Here is a 23819-nt window from a genome sequence, read left to right as displayed (position 1 = left end):
GGATGTCGCAAACCTATATATTCTGTGCTGGCAGACGGTGCAAACGGAGGCAGGGACTAAGAGTCTGTTTCCCTGACCTGCACGATTGCTGCCAGAAAAGAGGGGGGGGGGGGGGAAGAAGACGGGGGCAGGGGCTGATGCTCAGCATTGCTACCAGCTCTACTACGAAGGTAGTAGTTATGAGAGGTATCAGCTGTTTGAGTTGTTGGCGCCGCGGGGCGCGAGCAGCAGCGGGTACTTGTTGTGGCTTGCTGAGCAGCGAGACTGCTGGAAGGTAGTGGGGGGGGGGGGGGGGGGGGGGGGGGGCGCTTAGGCGTAGACTACGGGACGCCCTTGGGCGTGAGCAGCAAGGAGCCACAAAATATTTATAAAAGTTACGTGGACGTCGGGTTTTGGGATCAAGCCCAGACCAACCTGTCCGATGCAACCGTCCCTTGCACGAGACACACTGAACAGAGTATGACCGTCCTAAAAAGATTCTTTTCTGGTAAATGCAGCAAAACCATTTCTCAGGACCGGGGTCAGGAGACGGACCGGAATTGGGTTCGATACCTTCCCGGAGTAAGAGAATATGTAGCAGTCCTGCTGCAAGGAGCTGCTGGGAGGATGACAATTTGTGGGAGGGACGAAACAAATTAAATGGGGTCACACTGAAATGACAGTCCTTGGTCGGGAAAAATCCCGAGTCGCTCCGGTACATAGAACCGACTGCCTTGGGAAGCGCCCAAGGTGGTATCAAAAGACGCGTCTCGACCTCCGTTTTAAGAATCCGAAAGCGGAAATCAAAAATTGTATTTCTGTCGAAAGTTATTTACAAAAAACCGTAAAATGACCCCTAGAGGGTCCGAAATATGGGGCCCGATCCATAGTTTTTTTTGCATAGAACACCTTTCTGCGTTGGCGGCCTTCGGCCGCGCGTATAAAACATTACCCTGGGTGGGTTCGACAACGGTTTGGGGATCAAAACTAAAAGCGCCAGAACACCTTTCTACATTAGTATGTGTGTGTACAACAAATCTGCCAAAAAACAACAACCACATGAAAATTTCAACCGATTTTTTGTTTATATCTTTCGCATTCTTAAAACGGAGATCGAGACGCGTCTTTTGATACCACTTTGGATAAAAATTAGGTGGTGCACCGTCTTGTATAACGTTACCTTGTTTAGTTGGGTTGTTCAATCTAGATCCATACTTAGTTAAAAAGACCTTAGAAATCGGTGATTTCTTTGCCTCTATCCTTTTGTTGCCACCGTAAGCAAAAACTACAAAAGTTGTTCCTTTCAGAAGAACCGTATTTTCGTTGGTGAGACTCACATAAAACTGTAAATACCACTGGATGCCAAAGGACACAGACGTTCTCAGAGCCGAATGTAATTCCGTCTTTCTTTACCTTAAGCGTCGAGAAGTGATAATGAATATCGAATGTGTGTAGATATGAACCAATTTATTACGTTTTATATTTGAATATTGGCAAAGTTTACACTTTATTGTTTGTCTTGAAACCATATAATAAAAATATTTTATATAATTAATCTACCCCCTTTCCATTTAAGTGGCATGGAGTATGTAAAAAAGACTAGTTTTTATATATGTATAATTAAATTGTTTTTAATATAAATTTCAAATTAGACACAAGAATTTGAGTTTTCAATTTCAACAACCTGTTCATTATTTCTGCACTAAAGTTTTGAACAATTAATACACACAAGCTGACATATACATTTAATAGTATACGTATTTATGTATGTAAGTCGATGATAACTCTTTCATCTGGACAAACAGGCGGACGTTGACGTACAAAAAAATTGTAAGAAACAATTAAAGGGAGTATCAATTGAAAAAGAAATAAGCATTTTGCTGAATTTTTTTGCTAAATATCCATAGTTTAACTGTTTTCAATCTACTGTTAACAATTTTGTTTTTGTTATTCAAAATTATTTACTGACTATTGTTTCTTTCAGAATATGTTTCTTAAATGGCTATAATGAACTAGAATTTATCCTGTTTAGTTTTCACGCTATTTACCGCTGTGGCTTATTTTGTGTTGCAATCAAATTAATTTTGAAAAAAAGCACATAAAACGCTAAACAAATTTATTTCTTTTTTACCTTTTCAAAAGAATTTTTTATCGAATTTGCGATAAGCAGCGATCGTAAAAATTTGGTTTTTTGTATGCGAAAAAAAAAAACATTTTGAATGCCCATTGGGAGTGATTGCGTTGTTGAGGATAATAAATCTATTGCAGAACGTTACGATTGTGATGAGTTGATTGTGATTTTGGCTCAAGGGAATTTAAAATTCAAACCCGAATGATGTATTAGGACCAGATCCGCTGCTAAATTGGAAAAAATGCCGGAACATTTGATTCGGATCAAAATCTGCAAAAGACAAATTATTATTATTGCTATAGTCCGTTAGTCTTATTGTTGATCAATAGCAAGCTTAATTCTTGTGAGCGCCTTCCTTTCATCGAAAATGGTGACTTCAAAAGTTAGGAGGCATGTGACAATTTTATTTTCGTTTCATCTTAATGGCAATTGGATGGCGTTCAAGCTAGGTCCGACACACCCAACATGTCAAAATGACATGGCAACTTTTTCCAGGATACCCCATATTGCTACCATAGGCTAGGTACACTCACAAACATTAGAGTACCGATATATTGCTGTTTAAATGTTTATGTTTGTGTATTCAAGAATCGAATATACCTACATAAATTTCCATTTTTTTTGTCACACTTGTGCTGCTACAATCACAAAAATTGTGTAAGTTGCCTTGCTTTAATTTCGAACTTAAAACTCATTGCGATCATTTTCTTTTAGCAATATAGGAGTATTACATATGGATATGTTAACAACAAACTAATTTTTTCAGTGATTTGAGCTGAATAAAATCAATGTCATACAAATCAAATGGTGAATTCAGGCAGTCCGCCGCACTATGAGGTAAACTGGAAAACGTTCTCAAAATAAAATTTCCCCGCAAATATTAAAGTTAGACTTATCAAACAAAAAATGCTTGAAATGCCAATTTTTCGCAGATGAAAGAAAAGTCGGATATTGGAAAAAGTGTCAAATTAAAATATAAAAAAACGTTTTTGAAAAAAAAAAATTATTTTGCATTTTTTATTTCTGTCGAAAGTTATTTACAAAAAACCGTAAAATGACCCCTAGAGGGTCCGAAATATGGGGCCCGATCCATAGTTTTTTTTGCATAGAACACCTTTCTGCGTTGGCGGCCTTCGGCCGCGCGTATAAAACATTACCCTGGGTGGGTTCGACAACGGTTTGGGGATCAAAACTAAAAGCGCCAGAACACCTTTCTACATTAGTATGTGTGTGTACAACAAATCTGCCAAAAAACAACAACCACATGAAAATTTCAACCGATTTTTTGTTTATATCTTTCGCATTCTTAAAACGGAGATCGAGACGCGTCTTTTGATACCACTTTGGATAAAAATTAGGTGGTGCACCGTCTTGTATAACGTTACCTTGTTTAGTTGGGTTGTTCAATCTAGATCCATACTTAGTTAAAAAGACCTTAGAAATCGGTGATTTCTTTGCCTCTATCCTTTTGTTGCCACCGTAAGCAAAAACTACAAAAGTTGTTCCTTTCAGAAGAACCGTATTTTCGTTGGTGAGACTCACATAAAACTGTAAATACCACTGGATGCCAAAGGACACAGACGTTCTCAGAGCCGAATGTAATTGCGTCTTTCTTTACCTTAAGCGTCGAGAAGTGATAATGAATATCGAATGTGTGTAGATATGAACCAATTTATTACGTTTTATATTTGAATATTGGCAAAGTTTACACTTTATTGTTTGTCTTGAAACCATATAATAAAAATATTTTATATAATTAATCTACCCCCTTTCCATTTAAGTGGCATGGAGTATGTAAAAAAGACTAGTTTTTATATATGTATAATTAAATTGTTTTTAATATAAATTTCAAATTAGACACAAGAATTTGAGTTTTCAATTTCAACAACCTGTTCATTATTTCTGCACTAAAGTTTTGAACAATTAATACACACAAGCTGACATATACATTTAATAGTATACGTATTTATGTATGTAAGTCGATGATAACTCTTTCATCTGGACAAACAGGCGGACGTTGACGTACAAAAAAATTGTAAGAAACAATTAAAGGGAGTATCAATTGAAAAAGAAATAAGCATTTTGCTGAATTTTTTTGCTAAATATCCATAGTTTAACTGTTTTCAATCTACTGTTAACAATTTTGTTTTTGTTATTCAAAATTATTTACTGACTATTGTTTCTTTCAGAATATGTTTCTTAAATGGCTATAATGAACTAGAATTTATCCTGTTTAGTTTTCACGCTATTTACCGCTGTGGCTTATTTTGTGTTGCAATCAAATTAATTTTGAAAAAAAGCACATAAAACGCTAAACAAATTTATTTCTTTTTTACCTTTTCAAAAGAATTTTTTATCGAATTTGCGATAAGCAGCGATCGTAAAAATTTGGTTTTTTGTATGCGAAAAAAAAAAACATTTTGAATGCCCATTGGGAGTGATTGCGTTGTTGAGGATAATAAATCTATTGCAGAACGTTACGATTGTGATGAGTTGATTGTGATTTTGGCTCAAGGGAATTTAAAATTCAAACCCGAATGATGTATTAGGACCAGATCCGCTGCTAAATTGGAAAAAATGCCGGAACATTTGATTCGGATCAAAATCTGCAAAAGACAAATTATTATTATTGCTATAGTCCGTTAGTCTTATTGTTGATCAATAGCAAGCTTAATTCTTGTGAGCGCCTTCCTTTCATCGAAAATGGTGACTTCAAAAGTTAGGAGGCATGTGACAATTTTATTTTCGTTTCATCTTAATGGCAATTGGATGGCGTTCAAGCTAGGTCCGACACACCCAACATGTCAAAATGACATGGCAACTTTTTCCAGGATACCCCATATTGCTACCATAGGCTAGGTACACTCACAAACATTAGAGTACCGATATATTGCTGTTTAAATGTTTATGTTTGTGTATTCAAGAATCGAATATACCTACATAAATTTCCATTTTTTTTGTCACACTTGTGCTGCTACAATCACAAAAATTGTGTAAGTTGCCTTGCTTTAATTTCGAACTTAAAACTCATTGCGATCATTTTCTTTTAGCAATATAGGAGTATTACATATGGATATGTTAACAACAAACTAATTTTTTCAGTGATTTGAGCTGAATAAAATCAATGTCATACAAATCAAATGGTGAATTCAGGCAGTCCGCCGCACTATGAGGTAAACTGGAAAACGTTCTCAAAATAAAATTTCCCCGCAAATATTAAAGTTAGACTTATCAAACAAAAAATGCTTGAAATGCCAATTTTTCGCAGATGAAAGAAAAGTCGGATATTGGAAAAAGTGTCAAATTAAAATATAAAAAAACGTTTTTGAAAAAAAAAAATTATTTTGCATTTTTTCAATGTTTTTTCTTAAAAACTTAATGCCTTTTATTGATTCTGAACGCTGAACTCGAATATGTAAAAATGGAGTGTTCGCTTGGACCGAATTTTCATATCGCTACAAATTACCTTTTGTATCTGAAGAACTTTCAAATACTGTCTTAAAGTTCACATAGTGGCCAATATAAAAAAGCGGATGCAATTAAAAGTCTCAAAAATCAGTATTGAAAAACGTGTTTGAAACGGAATTTTGCCATTTGTTAGCTTTTTTAAGTTATATACTAGAAACAAAAGAAAATTTTTCAATTCTCCAAATCACATTTTTTACAGATTTTGAGATGCTGAGTATGAAAATGTAAAAAATATATCTATTCTAACAATAGTTAGCTCTCTGGTTAATTTGTAACGAGTTAAATGTCCGCTCATATAAAACACACCGAGAACCTATCAACCGAATGCACGTTTAAAGTGAAAATTTCTGTTCTAATCTATACTTTTTTTACAAACTCTTATTTCAGGAACTAAAAATCTATAGTAGGATTGATTTTAAAGTAAAAGTTTTTTAAAAACGTTTTTCAATATTTAGTTTTTAAGCTTTTTTCGTTTGATAACTCTTGCTTAAACTATTACAGAGAAATTCGATTTGGATTTTTTCCATTTACGTCACAGTGCGCCCAAAGATGTAAATTTCCGAACCTTACTAAACTCGCCCACACAAAAAAAATGTATATGACGCTGCGCCAATATTATTTTGCCCCTACTTGTTACCCTTATTTCTGCTTTTGCCATTTTTTGATATGTTTTTTTTGTTAAGAAGTTATCAAAGTTTGTTGTGTGCTCAAAGTACTATTATAAATTTTTAATAATTAGGCACGATTTATCGAAATAGAACAAAATAGCTCGTATATTAATCTATTATAATTTATATTTATATGCCTTCAGTGTACTTCCAGCAGCGAACACGAAAGGAAAAATGGCAATTTGTATGAAAATTGGTCAATTTTAAATTGGTCGTTTTTATTTTCGATAATTGATAATTGAAGGAAAAAACCATGAATTTTATAACTCAGACTATGAATTTCTTATTCCTTATCAACTTATCTGCTTAAAAATTACTTGTCTCCAGTGTATTTTGTTTTCGTAAACTATGCAAAAAATATAATCACATTAGTAGATACGCTGATAACCAGGGTAAGTGAATACCCTATAGTATAGGTCTATCAACATTTGCAATGAGTTTTAAAAATTTTTTTTCCGAAGGGTGTTTCGATTTACATCCATACAAAGTGCGCATAGTTTCTTTTTTTATGGAAGAAATTCTTAAACACCACTAGAAAAACAAACATTGTCGAATTTTGAGAAACCTATGACGTACTCTGTAATTGGAAAACCTGTAAATAAAAAGTAAACAAATTTTATAAAGTTTTCGTGAATTTTTTCGAAAACGTTTTTGAGATCGGTTTGCATAGTTTCGAGTTAAAAAATTCAGGGAAGTTTGTTCTCTAATTTTCGATAATAAAAGAAAGAAGCATTTAATTGACGAAATACGACACGACTATTCTCGTGTTCACTGCTGTAGGTAGGTATATGTGAACTTGCTCCCAGTTTATGTACCACACCTACCTTGTTCTTGTTCCTCTATATCTTGACCGCTGTCATAGCGCATCTTTTTTCGTTGGTCCGACAAAATCGCATAAGCTTCGCCTACTTCTTTAAATTTCAATTCTTCCTCTTTACGTTCCTCAGCGCTGCTATTCGCATGTCGATCAGGATGATGTATTAAGGCCTTTTTACGATATGCCTTCTTTATTTCATCATCGGCAGCACTGCGAGATATACCAAGAATTTTGTAATAATCTTTACGCTTGGACTTTTTCAGTGCAAGCTTTGCATCGCGCAATAATTTTTTAATTTCTGGAGTCTTTTGCAATTGCAATGCTGTCTCATAATCATTTACGCATTCATCAAATTTTTCCATATCATTATAACAACGGGCACGCAACAACAAAGCCTTCAAATATTGAGAATTGATTTCCAAAACACGTGTACAATCAGCGATGGCATCACGTAAAGAGCCAATTTTAGAGTTAACCAACGCCCGATTATACAACAGTTTTGAATTGATATCCTTGTTCAATTCATCTATCTTTAATGCTTCTGTATAAACGGTTTGTGCTTCCCGAAATCGTCCTGACTTAAATAGAGTATTGCCATTCTCTTTCATATCTTTTAGTGCTTTACTTTTATTTCGCATCTCTTTCGCCTTTTTATGATCTGGATCAAGTTGTAAAGCGCGTTCAAAATGCAAAATACCCTTTTCCAAATTATCCATATAATACAAACATAAACCACGTACATATATAGCATCTGCAGAGGTCGTATCCAATTTCATAACGCTAACGGCAATATCAACAGCCTCATCACAGCGACCAAGTAATGCGAGACATTCAGCTTTAAGCAGACGATATCTAAATTGAATGATAATCACATTTAATTTAATTCATACAAATTTTTAATATAAAATTTAGTAACTCACCTAAGGCAGGTGGGGGCAATTGCCAAAGCACTATCTAAATAATAGATGACATTGCGAAAAGCCTTAGAATCATAATTTGTTTGTATCGTTTTCTCCAACTGACGCAATTGTTGCATTCCTTGTTGTTCAATTTTCACGGCATTACTTTGCGAATCCAATTCAAGTACTTTTTTAATAGCTTGTTCGCAACCAACAATATCACCCATAAGCAAACAACATTTGGCAATACGAACATAAGCCTTTTCGAATTTTGGATCGAGGCGTACCGCTTGCCGAGCATCGTTCAATGCATTTATGTAGTTCGAAAGCATCATGTAACAGGCGGAGCGATTGCCATAATAAGCGGCAAAATCGGGACACAATTGAATAGCATCGGAGTAGAGCTTAAGGGCAGCCTGATAGTTTTGTGCTTTGTATTGATCGTTGCCAAGCTTCTTCTTTTCTTCTGCAATACTAAAGAGATTTAAATAGTTTAAAATTAAAAATCAGGTAAAAACTTTTACAAATGTATAAATACAGTTGCGAACACAATAATAGCAGGGGTATTGCAAATTTCACAAATTATATTCTTGTTATTTTCGATTACACATTGTTACAAAAAAGACAAAAGTGAAAATACCTAAAAAGTGATATAATTTTTCCAGAAGATCTTGAAGATGTAAGAATGACTACATACAAGATTTTTCCCGGACATCTCCAAAATCGCGACTTACGGGTAAAAAACCGATTTCGTACCTTTGAGCCTTTATGAGCTTATAACTTTGTTGGTTATAAACCGACTCTCAGTTCCTCTCCGTATTAGATCTTTCCAACGATAAATATATTTTAAACACAACTATGAAAATTTTTCTAATGAATCAATATTTTTCACATCTTTTCGAGTTTTGTCAACTTTGTTCCTATCTGTATGTACTAATTCATAGTGGTATCACCAGGTGATGCAAATAGAAAAACACAACATGTACGCAATCTGAAACGGAATGGGTGAAAAATAAATGGCCATTAAAAAACTGCATTTTGCAGTTTGGTTTCCTAGAAAGCGGTGCCGCTATATAGCGGCCGGTACATAGCGGTAGAGCATGTTGTCGAAAATGTTGCAGTGTAAAAGTAAATATGTGGAGACTAAGAAGACGGTGAAGTTCACCGAAACGTAATATAGCGGCAGGGCATAAAATATTACGGCCGTCACGACAGCAGAAACTTGTTCAACACGGTTTTTTGTCACCGATATTGTCAAAGCGGTGACCATTATGTCAAATAATTGAAATTTTTTATAGAAAAAAAAAAAAATTTTAGAATTAAAATTTTTTTCGTACGTTTATTTAAAGAAAATAATAACAAAAACACGCAAAAAAGCAAAATTAAATATTACAAACCGTCTGCCGTAACTGTTCGTAGTTACCAACAAAGCGGTGCCGCTGAAAACGGTGAATATACCGCTTTTGGAGGAAACCAAGCCTTTAGCAGTGCGACCTTACGCCAGTGCAAAAGAGGATACTAAGGCCAAGTTTAAATGACTGTTAGTGTTGGAAAAAGCTACATAAAACCTACCCAATTTAAATTTATTTAACTTATTCTAAACTATGTACCGTTTGGTACAACCGTGCGTTGTCAGCCAACGCTTTGCACTCATTCTTCCTTTGCTATCATTTATTCCTTTGTCCATTTTGACATTTCTGTGGTCACAAGGCTTAACAGCACAAGTCGATTTTTGGCAAAATTGAGTTATTGTCATGGTTGAATTCTCCTTATTCGATTTCATATTGTGTCAAAATTTTGTGAAGATCACTCCAGTAGTTAACGAAATATTAAGAAAAGGCAAACAGCGGAAAAATAGCATATCTAGCTTGTGCTTTTATTCCATAATAAGTTTGCTGTTCGAAAACGTACATAAGTATACTTGTAATGTTTTATTCAATATATTTTCATTCCAATGCGTATCATTACTTAACTTATGCTCTACGCGTTATTTCCTATTATTTGTAAACATAATAAGAGTTGTTATTTTTCCAAGACGACATATTTGTGTCAAATAAAATAAGTTGACTTACTTAGGTATAAATTACGTTTTTAAGCGTATTTGGAAAACTAGTAGTATTTATGTAAGTTACCTGCCAGCATAAGATGCATATATCATCTGAGATATTCCAAAAAAAGTTTGTTCGAATCCCTCGAAAACTTTTTTCAGATTATAATTTAAATTTTTTAAATGCTCTCCTGAAAAACGCAAAAAACGCACTTGTGCTGTTAAGCCTTGTGACCACAGATTTGTCAAAGCTTAAAACAGCGATTTTATTTTTGAACTACGATCGCCAAAGAAAGGATGCAAAACTGCGGTAAGATTTATTTAAGTTTTTGATAATGTACATATGTACATAATTAATATATTCTTTCCGAATAAACGAGCATACACTTACGCATAAGTGTTGATCTGTTTAACGCAAACCCATTTGTCGGAAGTTAGACATATGTACATATGTATATCCTTTTAATAAGTAATACAAACTTTATCAGAAGATCCGCCAGAAACTCTTGACAGTTGAATTCGTATTTACCCATTTTACCAAATTATTACTTAGCAAAATATTTGAGGGGATATACGGCCGCCGCGGCAATCGGGCCGAAGCAAGCCGGATTCATGTATTTCAAATAACAATAAATATCACAACATTCCTTTAAATTTGAAGGGGCTGATTTGTGGGTAAAAACAGCAACAGAGACAACAGTAACATTGTTTATTATATTCAGAATACCATTGTTATATCGAATACATACATAAATTATAATACGAAAGTTTTGGTGTTCTTGTTGCAGGAATGACAAAAACATTCCTCGAAAGTCTTGGGTAGCCCTGCCCAAGAGATTGGATAAAAATTTGTTTTTAAAAAGACCTGTTTAAATTTTTTGGAGCAAATTAATTAAACATATTTGATGGAAACTTCAGAAATATGATCGTACCTAATGTTTAACACGACTTTACTTATGAAAGCCAACACTGAAAATACCAAAATGAAAGATCTATGCTATTAAATTCAGAAAGGATCCCTCGAGGTTCAGCTAATACATTGATGTGAAAAAGTACTATAAGTGGCATATTTTACTCCTAAAAAAATGCAAAAAACAACACTTTCGGGGACAACATTGTTGAAAAATTTTCAGATAGCCGAATGACAGAACAAAGAAGAATTTAGAGCAAGACAACTGACGGCTTACTTCACCTGGTTATTCCACCATGGTACTTATTTATAGAGTGCTCTAGGCCTGACTTGCATTAGAACAGGAAATGCATTAGAAGTTCAATCAACATTCACTTTTTTAAATATGTTGAAAACTGGCTGAGTTATTCAAATTTCCATGAGAACAAAATTAAAAAAAACAAGTAAGGAAGGCTAAGTTCGGGTGTAACCGAACATTACATACTCAGTTGAGAGCTGTGGAGACAAAGTAAGGGAAAATCACCATGTTGTAAAAGAACATAGGGTAACCCTGGAATGTGTTTGTATGACATGTGTATCAAATGAAAGGTATTAAAGAGTATTTTAAGAAGAAGTGGGACATAGTTCTATAGATGGACGCCATTTAGGGATATCGCCATAAAGGTGGACCAGGTCTGACTCTAGAATTTGTTTGTACGATATGAGTATCAAATGAAATGTGTTAATGATAATTTTAAAAGGGAGTGGGCCTAAGTTCTATAGGTGGACGCCTTTTCGAGATATCGCCATAAAGGTGGACCAGGGGTGACTCTAGAATTTATTTCGTACGATATGGGTATCAAATGAAAGGTATTAATGAGTATTTTAAAAGGGCGTGGGCCTAAGTTCTATAGATGGACGCCGTTTCGAGACATCGCCATAAAGATGGACCAGGGGTGACTCTAGAATTTGTTTGTACGATATGGGTATCAAACGAAAGGTGTTAATAAGTGTCTTAAAAGGGAGTGGGCCTTAGTTCTATAGGTGGACGCTTTTCGGAATATCGTTATAAAAGTGGACCAGGGGTGACTCTAGAATGCGTTTGTACAATATGGGTATCAAATGAAAGGTGTTAATGAGTATTTTAAAAGGGAGTGGGCCTTAGTTCTATAGGTGGACGCCTTTTCGAAATATCGCCATAAAGGTGGACCAGGGGTGACTCTAGAATTTGGTTGTACGATATGGGTATCAAATTAAAGGTATTAATGAGGGTTTTAAAAGGGAGTGACCCTTAGTTGTATATGTGAAGGCGTTTTCGCGATATCGACCAAAATGTGGACCAGGGTGATCCAGAACATCATCTGTCGGGTACCGCTAATTTATTTATATATGTAATACCACGAACAGTATTCCTTCCAAGATTCCAAAGGCTTTTGATTTCGCCCTGCAAACCTTTTTCATTTTCTTCTACTTAATATGGTAGGTGTCACACCCATTTTGCCAAGTTGTTTTCTAAAGTTATATTTTGCGTCAATAGACCAATACAATTACCATGTTTCATCCCTTTTTTCGTATTGGGTATATAATTATGGCATTTTTTTCATTTTTCGTAATTTTCGATATCGAAAAAGTGGGCGTGGTCATAGTCGGATTTCGGCCATTTTTTACACCAATACAAAGTGAGTTCAGATAAGTACGTGAACTGAGTTTAGTAAAGATATATCGATTATCGTGCTAACGGCCGAGCGGAAGGACAGACGGTCGACTGTGTATAAAAACTGGGCGTGGCTTCAACCGATTTCGCCCTTTTTCACAGAAAATAGTTATCGTCCTAGAATCTAAGCCTCTACCAAATTTCACAAGGATTGGTAAATTTTTGTTCGACTTATGGCATTAAAATTATCCTAGACAAATTAAATGAAAAAGGGCGGAGCCACGCCCGTTTTGAAATTTTCTTTTATTGTTTTATTTTGTTGCACCATATCATTACTGGAGTTGAATGTTGACATAATTTACTTATATACTGTAAAGATATTAACTTTTCTTTTAAAATTTGAATTAAAAAAAAATTTTTTTTTGAAAAGTGGGCGTGGTCGTTCTCCGATTTTGCTAATTTTTATTAAGCAGACATATAGTAATAAGAGTAACGTTCCTGCCAAATTTCATCATGATATCTTCAACGATTGCCAATTACAGCTTGCAAAACTTCTAAATTACCTTCTTTTAAAAGTGGGCGGTGCCACGCCCATTGTCAAAAATTTTACTAGTTTTGATTCTGCGTCATAAATTCAACTCACCTACCAAGTTTCATCGCTTAATCCATATTTGGTAATGAATTATCGCACTTTTTCGATTTTTCGAAATTTTCGATATCGAAAAAGTGGGCGTGGTTATTGTCCGATTTCGTTCATTTTAAATAGCGATCTGAGATGAGTGCCCAGGAACCTACATACCAAATTTAATCAAGATACCTCAAAATTTACTCAAGTTATCGTGTTAACGGACAGACGGACGGACGGACGGACGGACATGGCTCAATCGAATTTTTTTTCGATACTGATGATTTTGATATATGGAAGTCTATATCTATCTCGATTCCTTTATACCTGTAGCACCAACCGTTATCCAATCAAAGTTAATATACTCTGTGAGCTCTGCTCAACTGAGTATAATAAGTTTGACCTTTTTAGATAATATGTGGATTTGTGTGTATTCACCCAGCAAGCCAAATTTTTTTGTTAAGTCGTTTGTTGGGTTAATACACATAAATTTGATAACATATCCTAAAACCCGTGTATGTAATTTTAAAGAATGATGTTATGCTTATCTAAATTTGGTAAAAAGCTTAAAATCGGTTGAGAACTACATAAGTTACAGTCATATTAGACAACAACTGCCAAGTTAACATTTCTAAATCGTTTTGATACAATTTTATATTTTTTTCAAATTTTGTTTTCATGAAAATTTCAATAAATCCATCAGATTTGAATATATTTAAATAAATGAATACTCATTGAACTCATAATTAAATTTAATTTTCAATTCTGATGCTTTTGGTCCAGGGTGCAGGGCCCAAAAGTACGAAAAACCATCTTAGATCTTCAAGATCTACTAGAAAAATGGTATCACTATCCAGGTATTTTTATGGTGTCACACAGTGTTGTTTAAGAAAAAAAAATTATGAATTGTCTAACTGAAACTATGCACACCAATTTCGAAAAATTTCAAAAACCCGAAGTTCGTATGAAATTTTCAAATTTTTAAATTAAGAGTTGCAGAATTTTTCTGAGAATGAAATTTTAGTCTAGCAAGGTAAAAGTTATAAGTTTTCAAAATTCGCATTGATTTTTGAAAATATTTCTTTTAGATTTTGCAAATCTTTCTGGGTGCTATTTTTACTCGCAGGTGTATATCGCTGTTGATTAATTCACAAAGGCCATAACCAACTGATTTGTTGAAACAGCGATTTTCACAGATTTTGTTAGGATACATTTAATGCAACTTCAGTAAAAATTTTAAAGTGTTAGACCAAAAAAACTAAAAAAGAAATACCATATGTGAGTTTCCATTTTTTTAAGTTGGCAAACGTTGCGGAAAGCGAGGAGCGCTGGGACAAATATCGAGATCTGTTGGAAATCTATAAACGCGAAATCAACAGGTCGAAGAGGTTTTCATGGGAAAATTTATGTGCGGACATAGAATGCTCCAGCGAAACGGCAAGACTAAGGAATATCCTATCGAAGGGAGATGCGGCCCAGAGACTGATAAAAAAGGACTACAGGGAATAGTCACACAGTAGTGAAGAGTTCTTTCCAACAAAAGATGATGCGGAAGAGTTATGTAACAACGTCTTCACTAACGTCTAATACGGAGCGAAAGGTACCACGATTGGTAACAACTACCAAAACTGAATGGGCAATTAAAACTTTTGACATCACCGGGTCCAGATGGGATATTTATTGCTATGCTTCAGATGGCAGGTGGAACGATTGTAGAATGGATTGGGTTCCATAAAACTGAACTACGTCCTGCAATCTTGGAGAAACCAGTCATCTGCATCCGATATACGACAGGTCTATTAGTTTGACACCTTTTCTGCTCAAACCGCTAAAGAGATTAATAGATGTGTTTATAAAATCAATAAAAATGGGGAATTATTCTTTTCAACACAACGTACTTACACCAAAAACAAGTCAGTCGATACTGCATTGTATAGGATGGTCATGAATATAGAGAAAGCCCTGGAACACCAGGAATATGCCCTAGGTGTTTTTCTTGACATCACTGGAGCTTTAAACAATGTCTCGGAACGAGCAATCATGAACAGTCCCCTCGGGATTGAAGTTCATCCGGCCCTAACAAATTGGATCGGCTCCATGTTAAGCTGCAGAATGATCAGAGAGAGCGAAGAAAGCCTCCGTGGCACTGTAGGTATGCAAGAGGATGCTAGGATGCTCGTGGAGCATATCACCGAAACTCTCGTAGGGCATATACGGCAATTGTCAAACCCTTACTTTACCATGGGGTCCCTTGATTGGTGCACAGCCACACAAATAAGTACGTGTACCAAAAAACTAGCGGGGTATGCAGATTATCAATGATTATCGTAACGGGAGCCCTAAAAGCTACCCCAACAGCAAAATCGCATACCATTCTAGACATCCCGCCGGCATATCTAATGGCCAACAATATCGCGTTAGCCGCTGCAACAAGGTTAAGGCCTCGGGGCAGCTTGAGTATCATTTACAAATGACTATTCGCATTTCTATGTGACGCTTTCGCATTTACAAATGACTATTCCCATTTCCAAATGACGTTTTTCGCATTTACAATTCACTATTCTTATTTACAATTGACTATTCTCATTTACAAGTGACTATTCGCATTTCCATGTGACGCTTTCGCATTTACAATTGACTATTCTCATTTTCAAATAACGCTTTCGCATTTACAATTTACTCTTCTCATTTACAACTGACCAGTCTCAATTACAATTGACGCTTTTGAAATTTCATTTACAGTTTTCTCATTTACAAGTGACTATTCTCATATCGAAGTGACGCTTTCGCATTTACAATTGACTATTCTCATTTCCATATGACGCTTTCACATTTATATCTAACGCTTTCTTCATTACAACTGGAAATGGTGTAGATGATAAATTATTTGTTTTGGGTACTATTCAGGCGCGTTGTTGGGCTAAACATCTATTTAAGCTGAGTTTACGTGTCAACATCCAAATGCAAAAAATTGTTAAATTATAGCTGTATGTAAACGTTTTTGTATAGTGCAAGATGGAATTTGTTCATTAGCTCAGATGGGTCTGATTTGGTGGAAATTCCCATATCTGCATGTAGTGAATGGGGAAATAAATTGATTTTTGCTTCTCCTGTAAAATTTTAAATTCTTTTGCTAGAGCCTTTGCAAATTAGGCTAACGACATAGAGTGGTCATTTCGACTACACAGTGACCTAAAAAGCTTAGGCAGTATTCTTTTTTATTCCGGCTTCGTCATGTTTCAGAGATAGTGTGCCGCTGGTGTGAAGATCCCAGGTGCAATTGACAGGGCAAATAACATAAAAACGTAGTTTAGACAATTTTTCTATACGTGGTCCTCCTTTGCAGAAATTTCACAAGTCCTTCAGTCTAAACAAACACATTGTAATCTTCGCAGTTGCTTCGCTTTTGACGTTTCAAAATTAAAGCTTACCTAAAGCTTGTGCGTAAATTTGTTTTCTTTAAGTAAATGATGAGAGGGTTGTTGTATTGAGTTTAGATAAGTATTTCGATGTGGAAAACGAGATAGCAATTTACCTATTTGCTAAAACCAAAGCCATGATGCACCAATTTGTTTTAGAAATTACAAATAGCAGAGGAAATTCAAGAAGCTCGTCCATTAAAATTCAAGCCGATTAAATACAAATTTATAATCGGAATTGAAACCAAATAATATTTCGGTGATAATTACGTTGGATTTGTTATTGGTTGAAAGATCTAATTCGAACATTCAACTAAGAACTTTAGAATACATGAAGACAGTTCGAACGGGAAAGGAGGTTATTACGAATAATTTATCACGGCACATAATTTTTCATCTGCACACTGAATAGAGTTAATTTCTCATAGCCGTATTTTGCAATATCACAACAACAATCATAATAACTTAAATGCATCTTACATCTTTCGAAACTGCAATAAGATTACCCGACTTGAACATTTGGCAACTTCATTTCTTAATGCAATGACACTCTCCCTTTTATAATCCATATACAATAAAACAAGAAGAAATATAAACAAAAAACTCGAATAATTAACAAAAACTCTTAAATTTTGAACGAAAATATCGAAAAGAAAACAAACTTAAAAAAAATTATGACGTTTTTCATTTCAATTTTGAAATGATCTTTTTGTATGTTAAATAAAAATTTGCGAAAACGAAGTTATTTTTATAAACAGGTGGAAGCATGGCATTGTGGAAAAACTTAGAAGGGGATATTCACGATTTGTAGAGCAATAAAATTAAACCAATTTTCACACAAAAATTTATTCAAACACATGAATCTTAAGTAATTTTAGTACATAAACGTAACCGGTAAGCAGTAATATTTCGACGTAATTTAACGCCCATGTTGGCACATGGAAGCAAAGTTTATTAAAATATTATGATGCAAAAATTACTCAGGCGAAATCGACCATTATATACCCAGATGTGATATAAAAGCTGAAATATACAACTTATATATATAGGATACTAGCAGACCTGGAAGACGTTGTTCTGCCCTAAATTTGGCCTATCTGCATACATTTTAATAAGCTTTTTCCGTCTAACTCTGCCCTACCCCTCTACACTTTTTCCTAATCTTTTTATTCACTCCTCCCTCCGTCTTTTTCGCTTCATCTCCATCTTCGTCTTATTCTATCTCTTTCTCAGTCTCCTTCTCTCTTTTCTCTTCTCTCAAGTTTTTCTCCTTCTTCTTCATCTCTTATTGCCAGTCTCAGAGGGTGGTATGCATGGCGGAACGATACAAGGTGGCAGCATGGTGACATACCTACATACATAAATAAGAATTCCATGTACTTTGTTTTTGTAAATTCGATGGGCAAATGTCAAAATCGTACTGCGTCGGAAGTTGATGTATCAAATCAAATAAAAAAAGGTTATAATCAGCTGTTTGATGCGGCCACCTTGTATCGTTCCGCCATGGTGGTATGTATTTTGTTCCAGTCCCACTCCGAGTCTCAGTCTCAATCCCAGTCCTAGTCTTAATGCCAGTCCCAGTCCGTCTTTGGTACACTTCCGGGAAAAAAGCATCGTAAATACTAATATAGGCTAATTTATATACGAAATTTATTTATTTTTTCAAGTTTTGAATTTTTTCTAAAAAAAAATCATAACTCTAGAATGGCTAAACCAATTTGGGATTTCAAAATCAACTAACCATCATCTCTCCTTCCTGTATCTTACCTAAAAATTTCATGGCAATCTTTCTATCCGGTCTCGAGTTATGGAGTGACAATCAAAATGTACCTACACTTCTTTTTATATATATAGATAGATTTTCGTCAGAGGTTTTAAAACATTTACTATCAAAAAAATAAAACTCCTTTATTAGTCGTTAGGATTGGTCGATTATTGTTCAATTATGGCATTAGTAGTATTACAGAGAATTAAACTGGAAAGGGGCGGGGCCCTCCATCTTCAAAATTTTTTTAATTCTCGTACTTTGGCTTCATATCTTCACTACTGGGGTGAAATATCAGTTTGCGTTCGCTTCCCAAGGCAGTCGGTTCTATGTACCGGAGCGACTCGGGTTTTTTCCCGACCAAGGACTGTCATTTCAGTGTGACCCCATTTAATTTGTTTCGTCCCTCCCACAAATTGTCATCCTCCCAGCAGCTCCTTGCAGCAGGACTGCTACATATTCTCTTACTCCGGGAAGGTATCGAACCCAATCCGGGTCCGTCTCCTGACCCCGGTCATGAGAAATGGTTTTGCTGCATCTGCCAGAAAAGAATCTTTTTAGGACGGTCATACTCTGTTCAGTGTGTCTCGTGCAAGGGATGGTTGCATCGGGCAGGTTGTTCTGGGCTTGATCCCAAAACCCGACGTCCACGTAACTTTTATAAATCTTTTGTGGCTCCTTGCTGATCACGCCCAAGGGCGTCCCGTAGTCTACGCCTAAGCGTATCCCCACTACCTTCCAGCAGCTTCGCTGCTCAGCAAGCCACAACAAGTACCCGCTGCTGCTCGCGCCCCACGGCGCCAACAACTCAAACAGCTGATACCACTCATAACTACTACCTTCGTAGTAGAGCTGGTAGCAATGCTGAGCATCAGCCCCTGCCCCCGTCTTCGTCTCCCCCCCCCCCCTGTTTTCTGGCAGCAATCGTGCAGGTCAGGGAAACAGACTCTTAGTCCCTGCCTCCGTTTGCACCGTCTGCCAGCACAGAATATATAGGTTTGCGACATCCGCTCAATGCAGCTCCTGCCTTGGGTGGTGTCACTTTCCTAGATGTTCTGGTCTCCGCGACGGCAACCCCTCGACGGGTTTCATCGCGCCATGTTGCCAGGTCGCAAACCCAAATCATCCGGGTACCCCAATGCTTGCCCAAGGGCGCCCAGTCCCAAGGCCACAACAGCAATTGCGTCCTGGCCTTCCACAACCTAGGCGTAGTCACCCCTCACTTACCCCTAGAGTGGCGGCGTCACCCCTCATGCACTTCAGAATTCTGCAGTTCAACTGTAATGGACTAACTGGGAAGATTACGGAGATAGTCGATTTCATGAAGCGGCACAACATCCGCATTGCTGCGATTCAAGAGACTAAACTCACAGCAAGATCTGCATTGCAGACCTGCTCTGGCTATAATGTCCACAGGAAAGACCGCGAGAGCGGAAATGGGGGCGGCCTCGCGTTTATTATACACCACTCTGTGCAATATCATATATTTGATCCTGGCATCGACCGCAGTGACAATGTCTTAGAACGTCAAGGCCTATCTGTCCGGTCAGGCGATGCAAATCTAGAAATCATCAACATCTACATCCCTCCTGTCACCTGTTGCCCCAGTGGATACCGCCCCAATATCGAGGCCTTACTCACTGGCAACAATCGCATTATCTTAGGCGATTTCAATGCCCATCACGACCTATGGCATTCAAACTTGCGGGCGGACAGTAGGGGTGAGATGTTGGCGGATCAAATAGACGAAACGACGTTCTGCACAATAAACGGAGACGCCCCCACACGTATGGTAGGAAGCTGTCATAGCTCGCCAGATATCTCAATCGTAAGCGCAGAACTCGTAAACTGCGTCAACTGGCAGCCGATGGTAACATTGGCATCCGACCACCTGCCCATACTTATTTCGTTCGAGCGTACTGCCGACTTCATCGTCACCGAAAAACGCACTTTCATAAACTTCAAAAAAGGAAAGTGGGAAGAATATAAATCTGCAACAGACAGCAGCTTTGCTGCCCTCCCTATCCCGACTGATGCCCGCCAAGGGGAGCGTGCCTTCCGTAAGGTCATTGAATCCGCCTCGGCACATTTCATTCCCGCCGGGAGAATTCCCGAAATCCGGCCCCACTTCCCGGCGGAGGCCGCGAGCTTAGCGAGGGAACGCGACCTTATAAGACAGCTTGATCCAGGCGACCCCCAAATAAGGGATATAAACCAACGCATCAGATTGCTTGTGGACGAACACAAGCGGGCGAAATGGGAAGAGCACCTAAGAGGTTGTAACCTCTCTACCGGTGTAGGTAAACTTTGGTCCACCGTAAAGTCGCTATCGAATCCGACTAAGCACAAAGACAAAGTTTCCATCGCCTTTGGCGATAAGGTGCTGTCGGATGCGAAAAAATGCGCGAGCGCTTTCTGCCGACAATATATAATGCATCCTACGGTCGACAAAGATAGACGGAGAGCCAATAGACACGCACATAAACACAAACTCAGCGCGTCACCAATTACCATCACCGCTAGAGAGGTTGAGGACGCCATTGGTCGCGCTAAACCATCCAAAGCAGTGGGCCCAGACGGCATAGCCATGCCGATGCTTAAAAACCTAGGGAAAGAGGGTTTCAAATATTTAGCGCATGTCTTCAACCTGTCTCTTTCCACCTTTGTCATACCCGAGAAATGGAAAATGGCCAAGGTGGTCCCGCTACTAAAGCCTGGGAAACCAGCTAACGTAGGTGAGTCATATCGTCCGATATCTCTCCTATCGCCAGTGGCAAAGACGCTTGAAGCCATTTTACTCCCTTATTTCCAAGCACATTTGCAGCTAGCCCCTCATCAGCATGGCTTCAGAAAACTCCATAGCACTACCTCCGCGCTAAATGTCATTAGCACCCAGATAAATTGCGGTTTGAATCAATATCCCCACCATAGAACAGTACTCGTAGCGTTAGACCTATCAAAAGCTTTTGATACGGTCAACCATGCCTCGTTACTGCAAGACCTGGAAGGGTCCACCCTTCCCCCATGTCTTAAAAGGTGGACCGCAAATTATCTGGGTGGTCGGCAGGCATCGGTGCAATTCAGAAACGAAACATCAAAACAAAGGAGAATTAAACAAGGGGTGCCACAGGGTGGTGTCCTATCCCCGCTTTTGTTTAATTTCTACATATCTAAGCTACCTTCACCACCGGAAGGAGTCACAATCGTTTCCTACGCCGATGACTGCACAATAATGGCCACAGGCCCAGGCCCAAAGATCGATGAGCTATGCAATAAAATAAACGGCTATCTCCCTGATCTCTCCAGTTTTTTCGCCTCGCGAAACCTGACATTGTCACCGACTAAATCTTCCGCGACCTTGTTTACAACATGGACGCCCCAAATGTCGACCATATTGAACATCCACGTCGATGGCACTACGCTGCCGACTGTCCTACACCCCAAAATCTTGGGTGTGACGTTTGATCAGGATCTACATTTTGGTGCGCACGCAACCGCAATTGTTCCAAGAATTCAGAGCCGTAATAAAATCCTCAAATCCCTTGCTGGCAGTACCTGGGGAAAAGATAAAGGAACGCTCTTGACCACATACAAAGCAATTAGCCAGCCGATTACGTGCTACGCGTCACCCATATGGTCGCCAAGCCTAAAAACCACCCACTGGAAGAAACTACAGGCCTGCCAAAATACTGCTCTCAGAATCGCCACGGGCTGTCTTCTTATGTCCCCAGAACACCATCTGCATAATGAGGCGAGAATACTCTCCATCAAGGAGAGAAATGAGATGCTGACCAAACAGTTTCTGTTGAATACCCAGAAACCTGGACATCCCAACAGACATCTGATTGACGAACCAGCACCGCCTAGGGGCCTAAGGAGTCATCACCGTAAGCATTTTGAGGAAATAAGGCACCTGAGAACCCAGCCGTATGAAGCGGAAAAACACAAGCAGGTCCTTGGTGAACTCCATAGACAGGCGTCGGACCTTTATGTCGGGAATGTCCCGGTGAATCCAGTACTTGAAGAAAAATATCCAGAACTCGCAGAAGAGGAACGCATACTCCCCAGGGAAACGCGTGTCACTCTTGCTCAACTTCGTTCTGGATACTGTAACAGGTTAAACTCTTACCTATCCAGAATCAACCCCGACATACAAAATGTATGCCCTGCTTGCAATGTGTCCCCACATGACACCAACCATCTCTTTAATTGTAATGTGGAACCAACGCCTCTAACACCCCTTTCCTTATGGTCCACCCCTGTTGAAACGGCAAGTTTCCTTGGACTCCCGTTAGAGGATATTGATGACAATTTGTGATCGGTCGCGGCTATTAGATGGGGCGAGCATTGCTACAACAACAACAACAACATCAGTTTGTGTTAACAATGAACTTTATATATTTTTTTAAGTGGGCGTGGTCGTCAACTGATTTTGGTCTTTGCTAATGAATTATCGTATTTTTCCCCATTTCTCTTCCTAGGCTCAGATAAACCAGTATACCAAATTTGCCCAAAGATATTTATCGTGTCCGTTTGTCCCAACAAAGTTAAAATACCCTAGTTTGAAGGGCACCCTTGGTATAAAAAAAAAGATTTACAATTTTTTTAAAGTCACGTGGAGTATGAGTAACATTTCTCAATTGGCTTTTAATTTACTAAATGACTTGCCCCTTAGAAATGAAGCCAAAGAGGCTTCAGAGTACGCTTTATTATGATGTAACAGGTGAAACTAAATTTACTTTTAACCAGTCTGGAATACATCGATTGATTAAAAGAAATCTTCCTTCTCTAACATCACAGTCAATTCTTTAACTTTGTAGGTTGGCTACTCATCCTCTCATGGTCTCATGTATGTATGTATATGCATGTAAATAATGTATAAATGCACACTTCTTTACGTTAAACTCACCGGGGCAAAAATGTAAATTCATCTGAATGCATAAATGTTTGTATGGATGTATGTATTTGTAATAGTTGAAGAAATTGCAAATTTTGCAATATTCGCAGATGTAGGAAAAAATATTTTTAATTTTTAAAATTGTTAATATATAATAGTAATTAATTATTCAAGTCTTGTAGTTTTGAACACAACCGTTATTTTATTGTTTTTATAACGAGCGACGCATCCCACAAAATTGGTGAAATGTGCCACAACGGCACTAAACAATTGAACACGCCATTACGGTAATATAAATAATTGAACATTTGTGCAACGAATATTTTGTAAACTAAAACGGTGAAGATTTTCGAAATATGCAGGTAAGCAAAACTTTTGCTACCCACCGCTTAGAATTTTGAGACACGACTGATATGAGCTGAGAAATAATAGAAGCAGTGAACGGTCATCGGCAACGAGTATTTTCATACATACATACTACATATGTATGTATGTACATATGAGAAGTGTAATATTTTGCTAGCGAAAACAGGATGAAAGACCGACAAACTCTCGTACTCT

General features: G+C 37.5%; 1 protein-coding gene across 4 annotated transcripts in view; it reads right to left on the bottom strand.

Annotated features, from left to right (window-relative positions):
* Positions 1–1425: 1425 nt before the first annotated feature.
* Positions 1426–23819, bottom strand: part of Tpr2 (Tetratricopeptide repeat protein 2) — a 70084-nt gene continuing 47690 nt past the window's right edge. For 3 of the 4 annotated variants that reach the window (XM_067769031.1, XM_067769032.1, XM_067769034.1), the window contains exons 2-5: positions 7984–8436; positions 7071–7915; positions 3496–4716; positions 1426–2380 (exon numbers count right to left, since the gene is read on the bottom strand). In XM_067769031.1, coding sequence (XP_067625132.1) covers positions 4631–4716; positions 7071–7915; positions 7984–8436 — 1384 coding nt within the window. In that variant the 3' untranslated portion in view covers positions 1426–2380; positions 3496–4630. Of the gene's footprint in view, positions 2381–3495; positions 4717–7070; positions 7916–7983; positions 8437–23270; positions 23659–23819 lie in introns of those variants that run through there. The other variant, XM_067769033.1, reaches the window with a different exon arrangement.

This window comes from Eurosta solidaginis, chromosome 2 (genome assembly GCF_040869045.1).
Source record: "Eurosta solidaginis isolate ZX-2024a chromosome 2, ASM4086904v1, whole genome shotgun sequence".
NCBI classification, from domain to species: Eukaryota; Metazoa; Arthropoda; class Insecta; order Diptera; family Tephritidae; genus Eurosta; species Eurosta solidaginis.
Note: the sequence above shows the minus strand (reverse complement) of the source record. Positions and strands in the feature narration are given on the sequence as shown.